Source organism: Delphinapterus leucas, chromosome 21, assembly GCF_059928025.1.
Source record: "Delphinapterus leucas isolate spDelLeu-1000000601 "Yukka" chromosome 21, BTC_Dleu_Yukka2, whole genome shotgun sequence".
In the NCBI taxonomy this organism is placed as follows: domain Eukaryota; kingdom Metazoa; phylum Chordata; class Mammalia; order Artiodactyla; family Monodontidae; genus Delphinapterus; species Delphinapterus leucas.
Genome location: NC_143149.1, coordinates 22517190 through 22532581, shown reverse-complemented (window position 1 = coordinate 22532581; position 15392 = coordinate 22517190). Strand labels below are relative to the sequence as shown.

General features: G+C 39.6%; 1 protein-coding gene across 3 annotated transcripts in view; it reads right to left on the bottom strand.

The window, feature by feature from the left end:
• Window positions 1–2082: 2082 nt before the first annotated feature.
• Window positions 2083–15392, bottom strand: part of TNKS (tankyrase) — a 176432-nt gene continuing 163122 nt past the window's right edge. For 2 of the 3 annotated variants that reach the window (XM_022571132.3, XM_022571133.3), the window contains exons 26-27: window positions 13460–13616; window positions 2083–6912 (exon numbers count right to left, since the gene is read on the bottom strand). In XM_022571132.3, coding sequence (XP_022426840.1) covers window positions 6826–6912; window positions 13460–13616 — 244 coding nt within the window. In that variant the 3' untranslated portion in view covers window positions 2083–6825. Of the gene's footprint in view, window positions 6913–13392; window positions 13617–15392 lie in introns of all 3 variants that reach the window. The other variant, XM_089903698.1, reaches the window with a different exon arrangement.

Genomic DNA, 15392 nt, shown 5'->3' with positions numbered 1-15392 from the left:
ATAGCTCCCTGTGCTATACAGTAGGTCCTTGTTTATCTATTTTATATATAGTAGTGTGTATCTGTTAATCCCAAACACCTAATTTATCTTATGCTTTGTATCACGTACTCCTGATTTGTGAGCAGAATTATGAAAGTGGAGATGAACAGACTTACTTTTCTAATCAGTCCTTGGCTATGTAAAGTATGCCAAGAATCATACTAACAAAATGAACATGTCACCTACACATTATCTTACATAAAGACGTTTTACTAGCCCTATAGGGCAGGTGGGGATGGTCAAATGAAGTCACACACCACCCCCTTCCGCTTCTGCTCGTTCTAGGTCCAGGTCTTCAGAGTAGATGCCAAGCAGCAAATCTGGCAGCCAGGTCCCAACAATGGGAACAGATGACCTCTTATTATTCCCAATATAATGCCAGGTCCTCCTTCAGCTTGGAGGCCCGCTGTACTGTCTTATGATTATAAAGTAATAGGAAAGTGAACTGTGCCCAATGATAAAGGTTTACAAGTGTTGTTAATAGGGTGTGCTGCCTCTAACATGAGGCCCAACAACCAAGGCAGTATCATCACAGGCAGGTAGTCCGCTCCCTGCCCCCTTCCCCAGTATGATAGGAGGAGGGGGGCAGGGATAGGAGTTTGCTGCCCCTCAAGCTGCCCTGGGAGCCGGTGTTATTCGCTGCGGAGATGTTTCTAAAAGGCAGCTGTGCTTCTCCTGCTAGTGCTGTATTTCAGTGACTCCCATGCGGGCTCAGAGGTGAGGTTAAGGCCCTTCACACAGGTCTCACTAGGAAGATGAGAGGGAGCTGTTATTCGTATTTTCCGACAGTTTTAGGTCAGTTGCGTTAAGGTTGGTCAGGTTGAAAGGAACAAACAGGCAAATGAAAACGCTTCAGAGCTAACTGCTACCCACATACAGTAAACTTTAAAAATGTTTTTATTGAATATTAAACAATTACAAGTACTGTAAGTTAGACATTTAGCCAAAGCACAGTTACTGGTTAAATATAATCATAAAGATGCCTTAAATAGAAACCCACCATGCAGGCAGGTTGAATTCCTTGATGTTTTGGAAAGTAGAGAGTGAGGGGAAAAAAGGTGCCATTCCACGTGAAAGATGGTGAAATCTAGAAGAATTTACATGCTGAAAGCGATTTTCCACAACCAAATCGATAGGGCTGCCAGATTCAGTAAAACAAAACAAAGCAAAGCCAAAAACCCTAGGATGTTCAGTTAAGTTTCAATTTCAGATAAATTTTTTTTTTACAGTAAATATATGCCAAATAATGCATGAACCATACTTAAGAGACACAATTATTTGTTTATTTGAAATTCAAATTTAACTGGGTGTCTTGTATTTTATCTGGCAATTCTACAAAAAGACAAATGCAAAAAGGAAAGGGGCTTGGAACCCCCTGCCACTGGTGGGACACACAGAGACTACAAATGAAAACAACACCAATGATGAGCCAAAGAGTCACTACATTGGTTACGTAAACAGACCAACATCACAATGAGAAAATACAGTTACTACTCCAAATGCTGTTGCCAGGAAACACTCTAGATTTCCTCAAAGCTGGTTTTGTAATGTGTTTGAGAAACCTTGTTGATAAAAGTACCTTTTTAGTTTGTAGGTATCAGACAAATACTACTACCACACAGACAGGGTGAGCTTGACACAGTGAAAGCAGAGGCAGGTATTCTATGCACATGAAGAGTTTAAATATTCTGTGTAATGAATACAATGGTTATATAGTCAAGGTCATCTTCTAGGTCTAGGCTATTAGCCTTAAAGATTTTGGTTCTTTTCTAATTTTTACGGTTGTGTCCTCTAGTTTTTCATCCTGAACCTTGGGAGGGGCCTGGGAGTGTGGGAGAGACACCCCCCTACCAGGGTTTAACTACATTTCTCTGCAAATGCTAGGAATCAACAAGGGGCTTCAAGGGCTGCCTGCAAAAAAGGGCCGACAGATGAAAAATAACCGAACACTCTGAGAAATCTGTTTGAAAAGATGGGCGGTGGGCTGCGCGTGGAGATGTGACAGTGTAAATCGCAAAAGAAAACACGAAAGAATGAAGAGTCAAAATGCAATCATCTCTACTGTGTGAACGTTATTTCAAAGGAGGCACAACCCTCTGGCAGACGTTTAAAACCAGTCACATCGTGAGCACGTTTGGTCTTAGTATATAAAATCTTTAGTTTCCTACTGCTTTTCACTTATCACCGTGGTTTATATTTTAAAATGATTAAAAATCAGCTTGTGCAACACCCAAATTCTACATGGTATCACTTTATGAGTTGTTGCTAATCCCCACAGACACAAAACTTAATGGGTTTCAAAATCTTTCTAGCATTTCTCTGAACCAGAAGATTTGGTAGCTGAGGAAGTTCAGATGTAGAGAAATTGGGATGGATCAATTCTCTCAGCTCCTTTGCACGTAAAGGAGGCTTACTTATGAAACAGACTCTCATTAAGTACGCTTACCAGGTGTGAGATACATGGAGATACACCCAACTCGGTGACACCTTTCACACACTGAGAAATGGAATTACAACTCTGTATTTATTAGGATATAAAAGGTTAAAAAGTTTCTGCCATAGTTAAGGCTTTCTCAAGAAGAAAGAGTGTCTATTAATTTCAGAACTCACAAAGTATCTGAAGAAGCCTCACTTTTTAGGGTGTTTTTTTTTTTTTTTTTAATGCATTTCCTTTTCATGTGCTAGACGTGTCCAGCCAAAGCGCAAATATTATCTTCACAATCAGTGTCTTTTCATTTCTCTGTCACTGATCTGACAACAAAGAAGTTTAACTTCAGTCTTTAAGTAAATTTCTGACACATGAAACCCTATCTTTATGTCAGTTTTGAGTGTTGCCTGAATGACTAAAATCTATAGCTCTATGCAAGATAACTGCCCAACAGAAAACACAGAAAAAAGGCTGTTTATCACAGATTATCATACAAATGGGATCTGGACACACTGGGGGAAAGGTGATTAAAAATACATACCATCTCTGTTTGAAAGCAATTACAGAAATCCAGAAGGTGCACACGTTTTAAAAGGGAGGGCAAGCTGGGATGAAGTGAGAGAGTAGCATTGACATATATACACTACCAAATGTAAAATAGCTAGCTAGTGGGAAGCAGCCACATAGCACAGGGAGATCAGCTCGGTGCTGTGTGACCACCTACAGGGGTGGGATAGAGAGGGTGGGAGGGAGACGCAAGAGGGAGGGGATATGGGGATATATGTATATGTATAGCTGATTCACTTTGTTATAAAGCAGAAACTAATACAACATCGTAAAGCAATTATACTCCAATAAACATGTTAAAAAAAAAAAAAGGGAGGGTAAGCAGTGGCCAATAACATTTGTGCAGGTGGGAGACTTACTGAAATACAGAAAAACATAGACAACTCATTGTATTCTAATGCTGTCTTCCAGCATACACCAAAAGTTTATTTTTTTTGTATAAAGGCTATAATAATAGAATATTCATCTATATTACTTTATTTGCCACATTCAGGCATTTCTCTGCATATATCAATGCACTTCGCTATTTTGAGAGCAAAGGGAAATTACTGTAGCCACTAACATCAAGTTCAAACGAGCACAAGGGTGCCATTTCACAAAAACATCCTAATACTGTTTATTCTACTTATGTTACCGAAAAGCTAGAGATTCCAAATTCCAAGAAGGAAAAGGTAAGGAAGAATCCTGGTTGTACTGCTATTATTTTGCATAGAATTAAAACTCTGGGTTCCATGCTGTCATTTGTTGACAAAGTGGCAGAATCTTCTGAGCAGAGCACATGAGGCTTAATACCCAGTTCTAGTTGCGAAGTGGATACAGAGGTACGGTCGCCATATGCAAGACTCAAGATGGAGAAAGGAGGAAAATGAGAGGGGTCAAAGGTCATTGCTGGAGCTAATTATAATTCCAGACTAGCAATCTGGGGAAAAGGGAAGGAGGCCAAGTACAAGGAGAAAGTGTCCAGTCCAGAGCACTTAACTGATGCCAATAGCTAGCAAACTGGGCCATCAGGTCTAGAAGCCCTTTGATGTCAGACCTGTGGTGGAACCGGTGGAGGCGTCTGGATTCTCTCTTCTATATGGTTTGGGAAACAGAGGGGCCACTCAGGGGAGGCCACACTGGAAGTCCTCACTTGCTAGTGTTTCTATACAGTGTGTATACAAGAAATTAAGTGCATTTTAGCCTAACTTAAAGCCATGCTTTTGAGTTCCAAAGGGTTTTTCACACTGCTATGGGTGGAAATTCCAAACGCAATCAACTTTTGCTAACTTGAATGCACTCATGATGACCTTTGGTTTTCAAGTTTTGAAAAAATGTATTTGGCTCCTGTGAGACATCAATGAACTCATTCTCTTCAGCAGATGAATAATATGTACACATTCTTTCAAGAACTACTATATACTTGAATCACTACGAGACAAGAAGCACAGCAAATGTCCTCCTTACACACAGTACCTTTACTTGGCACACAGAACATCAGATACGTAACATTGGCGGTTTAAATACTGAACCACAGTTTACCTTCTCAAGTGTAAGGCTGAAGTTTAAAACTGGCACATCCGTTAATCTAGTTAGTATGATGGAAGTAACATATAACCACAGTTGGGTAGTGGCTTATCTTTTTAATGAAGCTATAAAGCTTTTGGGATCTATACCATATTAACCCTTTTATTTAACTAAAAATCACAGCTGTGTTTACCATTTTAAACTATATCTAATTGGGGAGGCAAGTAATATACACTTTCACAGCTACTGAAAACTACACAGAGGCCAATTCCTTCAACCCACTGTTACACACAGCAAAAAAGAAGGAAGGGAGGAAAAAAGCCCTCAATGGATATCAAACTTGAGAGCTTCATGTGGAATTCTAGTGCTATTAAACAAGTAGCCAAGACACAAACACCCAGCTTGGGTCACTAAAACTTCAATAGAAGCAACAACTGAGGCTAATTCTTGATTTAATTTTGAGGACCCATGCAAGATTCAGCTATAAAACTCAAAACTAGTTCCCGATGTCTAGTTCTAGCATTGGACTCAAGCCAAAAGGAAAGCAAAATGTATATTTTAAGAGCCTATTCTAGAATCTTTGCATGTAACCATTTTATTTTTCCTCAGGAGATTAAATGAGGTCACAGCTTAATCAGCCTGTATTAAAGAACAGACAAGCAAGTTAGTTTTCAGGACTTTAAGTTGAAATGGCAAGTTTGCGTCACACTGTTTTTCCTTTTTTTCCATCACATTTATATTACTTTTGCTTCGAAGCTGAGTAGACGCATAGCATGTCAAAGTAAGTTAGTTAATGCACTTAATTCAATATTCAGTTAAGGTGAAAAGGGCAAGCGTGAGAACTGTAATGGATAATTTTTTACAAGTAACAATGTGCACTTGACAAATGTTGAGAAAAAAAGCAAAACAAAGTAGTGATTTCAGGAAGAAACAGTATGGTTATTTCTCCACTTTCATTTAAAAAATAACTGAAAGAGCTTTGGCTTCCATTTTTGTTCTCCTTGTCTACTAAGAAGTTTGAGAAAATGGTTCAAATATTTAGTGCAGGGACCTACACAAACTATCGGAAGCAACTCACTCAAAATAAACCCCAAATCTGGAGTAAACAAAAAAGTTCTTGCATCTGTGCCTATCTAGTGACTACACAGGATTTGAATCCCAGCTTTCTAAACTAGAGAAACAATAAGGTAATTGTTTTGAGACTCTAATGCAGTACAATAATTCCACTGAATTTGGAAATAAGGCAGCTAATTTTGGGGGCGACAATTCTGGTGGTGCGGGTTAAGTGGAGAGAAGTCGTGTTTTCTGTGAGGAGCCCTCGTTGTCCTTTTCTGCGGTCCTATTATCGCACCACAGGCCCCTCATGTGTCGTAATGCTGCTTCTCCTGGATTCACAGGCCTCCCTGGCGGTCTCCCCTCTGAACGTCACAACAGCATCACTCAAGCCTCTCGCTGGCTGGGCTCTTCCTGGCCCTCCAGCACCGTCCTGAACACGTCGGAGGCAGGCCTGAGTTGGAAAGTGCGAGTGGCTCTCATTGGCTTCGACTGCTCTGAACTTGGGAGCTCCTAAATCAGGTTGATGTTTGTGCCTTTCCCTTGTAAGACTGGCCAATCAATAAAAGGAAACTGAAACGTGGTGTTTTTCCTTTCCATCTCAGTTTACGTTGATAAGAAGTACAGATACAAAATAAATCAGTGGAAAAAAAAAAAAAAAGTGGAAACTAAGCCTTGCTCAGCCAGAAGCTTGGGTTACATCACTAGTGATTTTAGTCAGTGTGACTTTGTGCAAAATAGCCTCAAGAAGGCTCGGCTCATTTTCAAAGTAACAACAACAACGATAGCAACAAAAAGTGAATGATGAGTGTTCAGAAAAAACGAAAAATGAACCTGTCATATGTGTATATTTACTATATACACGTGCCATATATAGCAAAGCAAATGTAGTGTGTGAATTGTGAACATTTGGGAAAGTACTGGTTATGTTTTCTTTTTTTCCAAGTCTAGATTGAAGCAGTCCTGTCTTAGCAATGGATAACTACAATGAAAATGAGCCTGAGATATGTTAAAAGGCCGCCCCTGTAAACATTTCCTCAAAGGGAACAGTAGCAGTTGAGTATGTATCAGCTACTCATACTATATTCATCACTATCGCAATGCTTTATAAAAGACAAACAGCTTATTTCTAGGCTGTCACGGATTTATAGAATATTGATTTTGTTGAAAACAATCCACTGTCATCCAGGCCCAGGTTTAAATCCAATCTGGCCTTTACCAGTGGGCATTCACTAGGTCTTCTGCTCTGCAGCTGCCGTGGTCTGTGAAGGAGCTTCCGGCTTCATGATCTGGTAGGTGATGAGATACTCTGGGTATGCCTGGAAAGGACAGGAAGCAAAACACATCACCCTCTGGGCAGCTAAAATACTAAAGCCTGACTTAACGTGGAAGCCTCAGAGGCTGTTGATCATAACCCATACTCTATGTACACCCAAGAGCCTACGAAGGTCAGCTAATTCACAGGTGCCTGGACAGTTAGGAGGTCCGCCTCCATATCTGTATATAAACCTGTGTAAATCCTATAATCCTAGAATTGTTATAGTTATTGTTATAGAAATTGTTATTTCTACTTTTGGATACTGTAAAATGGTTACACTATATTTATCCCTCACTAGAGAGCCACATGCCATAAACAGGAAAACTCAGGCAAGAAAAAAATCTCTTTCTCACAGCACCTAGCATAGTGCCATCACATAGCATGTTTCAGGAAAAGTCTGTTACATGACAGAATAATTCACTGAACTGATTTCAAATTAATCATAGATGATGATGTAACCCACTGAGTGAGGAGGAAGAAAGGCAACGTGTGCTGAGTCACCAGTAACTCAGAGGCAACAGTTTGGAGGTGATTTTTACAAGTTGACTAGTTAAAGACAATTTTTACAGGAAAGAAAATGACTCTGATGAAGAGCCTCCACCCCCTGTACTCCCTCCTCTTCTGTGTCTTCTTTCTTGTAGTAAAACCGAAGGCTCGGTGCTTACAGTGGGAAGAGCACTTCTTGGTGGGAAGAGGAAGCCTGACCAGGAAGTGGTTACAAACCAGAAATCCCTACAAAGGCAGCTGGAACGGGGGCAGGGTGAACCCACGTACACTACCTAGGAACCCGTCACCCCTAACTCTAACATAATGATAAGACTCGACTCAATATTTCAGAGTGGTCTGTGGGTGAAAAATAGTATTCTTTGGTGAGGTAAGTGTTTTGGGGCCCCCAAATAATTTGCTGAATGCTGACCTAGAGAGAGTAAGATAATGGAAAGAATGAAGGATAAAAAAACTGGACTGTTTAATAGTTAAAATGCAGAAATGAACATGTGATAGATTTACTGAATTATTTCTTTATAATTTTACACCTCTGCAGAAACTGTTATATGTCAGGTGCCTCCGCTTTCCTCATTTATAAATGGGAACAGTAATGACACCAAGATTTTTGTGAGGATTAAACACAAAGATCCTAGAATAGGTTTGGCATAGTAAAAATCTAGTTTGTGTTAGTTATTACTATTAACATTATTATTCTCATTCATCAAAGACTAGTTCTTCTTGAAGAGGTCTCAGTAAGGATTAAAAAAACAAAAAATGTACATATGTTTTGAAAAGCTATAACTGTTTCTATTCATGTAAGGAACCATTATCACTCATAAAATTCTTTTCCAAAATTCCAGTCTGTTTTGGTTTGACTTAAAAACAGCAATGGTTTCCATCTTTAGTACACGTAGTTGGAATAACTAAGACTGACAATCCTCATTACTCCTGACTTTCCAATCCGGAGCGCAATAACTAAATAGTTTGTAGTTTTATTTTATTATAATGTGAACACTGCTTAATTGTTGAAATGGTTTTAAACTGTATTTTAGTTTTTAGTTACAAGGTAGGTTAGCTATCTATTGCTAATTCTAGAGTCGGGTATAAAAAATCTAGGAAGGCTCAAAAACTGGTGGAAAAATGGAAAAAAACTGGTTAATCAACCAGATAGTTTAATGGTCAAGAAAATTATCTATTCATCACCAATACACATATATTGAGCATCTAGTGCATACAAAGCACTCTGGGGTAAGATATGGACCCTGCTGTCAAGAAGTTTCCCATTTGTTTGGGAAGATAAGCCAGACAGAAAAAGAAGAATTTAAAACTAACCCCGGTGAGCATGTGCTAAGTGTCAAAAATGAGTGTGGGGCTTCCCTGGTGGCACAGTGGTTGAGAGTCCGCCTGCCGATGCAGGGAACACGGGTTCGGGACACGGGTTCGTGCCCCGGTCCGGGAAGATCCCACATGTCGCGGAGCAGCTGGGCCCGTGAGCCATGGCCGCTGAGCCTGCGCGTCCGGAGCCTGTGCTCCGCAACGGGAGAGGCCACAACAGTGAGAGGCCTGCGTACCACAAAAAAAAAAAAAAAAAAAATGAGTGTGAAGCCCACTCCTACTTCCTTTTGTCCCAATGAAATTTAATATCTATGATACTTTGTATGATACATCCTTTTGCTTGCAGATAAGTTGCTTAAGCAAAGGGATTGGTAATGCAAGCATGTGAATTTTGGTAGTACACTATCTTAGGAGATTCCTAACACATGTAAATTTTAGGCAGATTCTAAGATGCTAATGGTATGAATGACTTACAGGTCCTTATCTCTTGGTTCCTACTGACTAGGCTACTGAATTGCTTCTGTGTACAGACTGAGATAGGAATTAATCACATCAAAGTCCAGAGGAATTTAAGGCAAGGGAATTACTAAACTGCAGGTCTAGAAGGGCCCAGGATAGACCAACAAACATGATTTCCTGTCAAGTCTTACTTTAAACCCATGCTGGTTATAAAAGCATAGAGCATATTTTTAAAGTACCTATAAGAAAAGATTCAACAGCCACTTTTAGTAACTGAATTTCAGAAAATTCTTCTTAACCCAAATCCTCAATGCTACAACTTAAACTCAAATGCTTTCAGTTAATTCTCCACAGAGGTGAAGAAACATGCTCCCTTGAATGATTTTGTGTATTTGAAAATTATCCTACAAATCACTGCGTAGTCTTCTATTCTCCAAGTTACATAACTCTGCATTGTTCATATCATTTCAGTAAAACAGGCCACATGTCTGAAGCGGCCAATGACCAGAGAATACCTCCTCTATTGTCTAATTTAATGTGAAGCTTATAGTACAACGCACAAAAAAATTCCTGATACTCTAAGTCCAGTCATATACTAAAGTCAGAACTACTTTTCTTTCAAGCACAGTGTAGTTAATTTTCAACACATCTTTTCAATTCCAAAGAAACAAATAATCCCACCAATAATAAATAATACTCCTCGGGGCTTCCCTGGTGGCGCAGTGGTTGAGAATCTGCCTGCCAATGCAGGGGACACGGGTTCGAGCCCTGGTCTGGGAAGATGCCGCAGAGCAACTGGGCCCGTGAGCCACAACTACTGAGCCTGCGCGTCTGGAGCTTACGCTCCGCAACAAGAGAGGCCGCAACGAGAGAGGCCGCGACAGTGAGAGGCCCGCGCACCGCGATGAAGAGTGGCCCCTGCTCGCTGCAACTAGAGAAAGCCCCCACACAGAAACGAAGACCCAACACAACCAAAAATAAATAAATAATTTAAAAATAAATAAATAAATAAATAAATAATACTCCTCGAACCAACCCTCTGAATAAAACATTTGCGTATTCTTGAAAGTGTTGATACTAAGGGTGAAAGATGATTTAAGGTATCACTAAGGGGAATGAAAGAAAAGTTACCAAAGGAAAAGTCCACCATAAATCAAGAGAAATTGCTCATGGGCAGCGACTCAATTAGTAGACATTAGAGTAAACACTGTCCATGTGGGAAGCACCTGGATATGGAAGCACAGGTATGCTCCCCTGAAATAAAACAGCTACTACACACATTTCAGTTTTCAAGGTAGTTTTTTCTTTCAAATATGATTTGGACCACATCATTCTCTAAAATTCTTTTAGCAAGGGAATCTAAACAAGTTATCAAGTCAAACTACTTAGGAAATGGTTGAAAGATCAGCAAATACTACAAATGTAAACCTATTATTAGTATCCCTTATTATTTCTTTCCACCCAAACGTGAAAGAAATTCTATTTCCCATAGCTAACTTACAAAATCTTGAAAAGTGTATGGCAGAGAAAACTGAAATCACCTATAATCTCAATACCCAGAGATAACCGCTCTTGTGTTTTGGTTGATTCTGTGTTTAGCATATACCATGTAAATATACTTTTTAAATCACAGGCACATAAATATACTAACATTCATTTAAATCATTCTCTTTCTGTTGAATATTTAGGTTGTTTAAAATTTTCATTATGATAATCAACATAGCGATGAACCTTCTTGTAGGGTTTTTTTTGGGTGTGATCATCACTGATTATATCTAAAACAAATTTCTAAAAGTGGAATTACTGAGTCAAAGTGAAAGTGTTTTCTCTAGAAGTAGGGAGTTTCTGATTTAAAAAGAAAAATCTGACAAATTTATTCTTCGGTAGTTTTTAAACTTTTATTTGGAAACAACTGCAAAACATATTAAGTTGCAAAAATTAAGCTAGTACCTAAAATACCTGTATACCCTTTACCTACATCCAAATATTGTTAAGGTTTTACTTATCCCATTTGCTTTATCATGTGTACTTCCCCCACCTCTATATATACTAGGCAGACAGACAGAAAGACAGATAGATTCAGTTATGTTTTTCCCTGAGCCATTTGAGAGTAAGTAATATACCTCATCATGGTTCTTTATCCCTAAATATGCTAGTATTTACTTCCTAAGAATAGGGATATTCTCTTACATAAATTTTATACTGACATAATACTTTTATCTACCTACTGTTCATATTTCAATTTTATCAGTTGATCTAATAATGTCCTTTCTCTTCTAGTACCAGATCCAATTTGGGGGCAGAATCTGAAGTTAGTTTGTCCTGTCTCTTGGGTTTCATTTAATCTGAAAGTTTTCAAAGCCTTTCTCTTTTATAACATTGACATTTTTGAAGAATCCAGTCTTCCCCTCAATTTTTTTTTAATAGAACATTCTTCATTTTGATTAGACTGAGGTCATACATTCTTGGCTGGAACACTGCATAGATGATTTTGGCTCTTCTCAGAATATGACATCTGGAGGCACACTGTGTGTGTATCTGTCCCTCATTGGTGATGTTAATTCTGATCATCTGGGCAAGGTACTGCCCCCTTTCTCCAAAGTATAATTACTGTGGGTTTCCCCCCGTCCTTTGTAACTAATAAGAAGACCATGCACAATCCTCCTCTCCGTATCAAAATTATCCCCTACATTTAGCATCCATTGATCTAATCTTTACCATGATGGCTGCAAATCTAGTACTCCCTCCTTATCTACCACCTGCCCTTGGCTTTCTACTGTAAGCAGAGCCTTCCTTTCCCCTTCATTTATTTATTTATCTATTTGTTATCAGTATAGAAACATAAATTCGTATTCTTTCCAATGTTTTAAAATTTATTACTGTACTTATTCTGATGTTCAAACTATCCCAGATTTGGCCAGTGGGAGCCACTTCAAGCCAGCTCTGAGTCCTTGTGACATGCTCCCATCATTGCTTTTGAGCACTTCATTACTTTCTGTTATAACAAGATGTTGTTCCGGGCTCATCTTGTTCCTATTCTGCTCCAGCCCTGGAATTAGCTGTTTCTCCAAAGTTCCTTTTAGTGGGGGTTGGTATTGGAGACCAAGATCTGGGCTTTAGGTGTGTTTATTGCTACTGGGGTTTCTTTGCTTTCAGCAGACAGTGCTAAGAAATACATGCACATATATATTCATGCTTACATATATCTCTTACACATATACCTCTTACACATATACCTATACATACATATTATTTACATGTGTACAAACATACAAATACTAGAAAGCATCAGTTCATATCGATATCTCCAATTTCAGTCCGTCCCTAGCGTCATTCTTACCTTTCCCCATTCCATATTTATATGTCTCTTCTTCCACAGTGAGAACCCAGCTCCCAAAATTAACACATCAACACATTTACTCATTTGCTCAATCCTAGAATACAGCTAAAAGAGTTTCAGTGCTTTGCCCAAACCACCACAATCAACAGATCTACTAAATGAAACCCAGGATTTGTTTGCAATTCTTCCCCCTACTCCACACCTGACCCGGCCCAAGATTGTTGGCATATAAGAAAATAGTTTTCATAGTTTACTTGTATATAGTTAATTTCTTCTTTCTCCTTTTTTAGTTTTCTCTAACAGTGTAGTTAAAGTATCCATTTGAAATTCAATTAAGTTCAGACAAATTGATTTTTGTTTCTAGACAAATTAGTAGGCATTTAGCAGTATTGTGAGAGTTAAGGCCTGGATTGAAAATGATAGAAAGTTTTCCTGTTTGTTGACAATTTTATCTTGGAGCCTCAAGCATTTGGCAGAATTCAATGTACTGTAGCTTTAAGACTCAGAAAGCTATTCTTCTGTGTAAGTACCCTGATCAACTCATGTGACCAGCCTGTGGCAAGTACCTCACGAAGATCTTTGAATGGCAGCTACTCTTAGCTCTCCATGCCATGCGGAGGCATGAAAGATACAAAGCATTAATTCAGAACAGCAGGCCACAAGAGCTGCACGAGATGCCACACCTTTATTTCTCAGCCACCATCTTGTTTACACTGTATTACCTGGCTGACAGGTGAATGATGGGATCTACGTATAGAGATGATATCAAAGAATTTTGGTATGCTCATTTTGAACTGAATCAACTAATGCTATCAAACTATGTGGTGGATATTTCATTAAATGGCTTTCTTTAACTCTTACGTGGTCTCCGCATTCTGAATCAACTGTTCATGGTAGCTTGGTCATGCTTATTCCAAGAGCACCATACCTGCTCTCCTCTGTAGATGACATATTCAGCATAGGCCAGCCCATTCACACTCGGCCTCCCAATGACGGAGTGATGGCCTGGGGGGGCGTGAGCCATTTTCATGGTGCTGAACTGCAGAAAGGACTTGCCAAGGGTCACTCTACAGAAAAGCATTTGTCTGAAGAAAAAAGGAAAGCAATCTTAGAATGACATAACTGTTAGTTTTACTGATTTTTTCAAAAGCAGTTAATATAAGGCAAGCTAATTTAAATGTCACTTTTGATTTTATGAGTAGGAATAGGATAAGATTTGATATACTGATTTACTATAAGCTGTTAGCAGGCTCAATAGTTATACTTAACATTTAAAGTTTTGGTGTGGTTTAAAATCAATCATAGAAAACACTTGGCAAGTTTTTGACTAGTGGAAAAAGGACAAATACTAGCAAAAACTGTCTTCTGGAAGGATGCATGTGGCTGGATAGGAAGAAAGTGAAGAAAATAAGCAGATGGCAGCAGCATCTGAAATTAAGATTAGGCTTATTACTCATTATGAAGAAGCAAAAACTGGGATGAGATACGTAATAATAAAAGGGGGTTATATATAAAAATACTTAGCTTAACTGTATGTCTGGAAATTATACTACCTGAGTGAAACATGAATTGGGGCAGCTGTTAAATATTATAGAGGAGAAGAAAGATTGATTGGAAAGAAAGTGTATTACATAAACTAGGGGTTGGCCAAGTATGGGCCAAAATCTAGTCTGCCACCTGTTTTTGTAAATAAAACTTTACTGGAACACATTCTGGAACACATACTGGAACACATTCCCACACATTCATTTACATGTCGACCATGGCTGCTTTTGTACTACAAGGGCAGAGCTGAGTCACTGTGACAGGGATCATACAGCCTGCAAAGCCTAAAAAACTTACTTTGTAGTTCTTTAAAATAAAAGTTTGCAAACCCTTAACAAACATTTTAATAAATATTTTAACTACGCTATAAGATTGGTCACACTGTTAACTGTAAATACCTGTTATTCAATCAAATAGTTTATTTTTAGTAATGGAGTATGATCTTTGCATTGTGACTCATCAGAGATATTACTTTGAGTAAAAATTGTGCCAGACCCAGTTTAACTGAGTCCTGCCTGGGCTGGCTTTTTTAGTGTGATGCTACTGATGACCCTCTGGGATGCTGGCTGGGCATCAACTGTATCCTCTTGTGGGTCCCAGAGGAAAACATTTGGATCTGCATTAGAAGCAAGCTTTTTGAGCTCTATCTCCACACTGTGGTGGCGCTACAGTGCCACTGGACTCTGCCCGCTCAGCCCGCTGGGCCCACTGCCATGGCTACTCCCAGTGTCCATATGTCACTCAAAGCTTGACCTGACAGGCCCTCGCTTTCTGACTTTTGCTTCCTGCCCCAGGGTGTCCCTGTTGCTGTGGAGACAAAAGAAGATGCAGGACCTGCCTGGCTGGCCCGCGAGGCTGGTACTAGCTCATGTCTGCTCACCGGCTTGCCTTGTGCCTTGTGTGTGCATCCTGCAGACGCAGCGGCCCCAAGGTGGGACACCAACGCCCTGTGGGGCAAATGCTGACCAGTGCAAGACAGGCGCCAGCACATAAATTCAGCTCTCTTCCCTCATGATGTACTGCTCTGAGATGTAACAGTTCAGACTGTATGAGTCCAGGTCTCATGGACTGAGCAACCGACTGCACTGGTTATGAAACCGTGGCCAGCTCACCGGTGCACCTCCCGGTCTTCGCTCTGCCTCTTTATCCACCTCACTTCCTTCTGTGCCCTCACTCCTGCTTCCCTGAGGTTGCACTTGCCAGGAAAGTGCTAGTTCATAAGCTTTTGCTTCAGGCTCTGCTTTCTAGGAAATCCTGGCCAAGACATAAACATGTGTGTCTAATTTAAATAAGCAACTGTTAGTCCACATCTACGT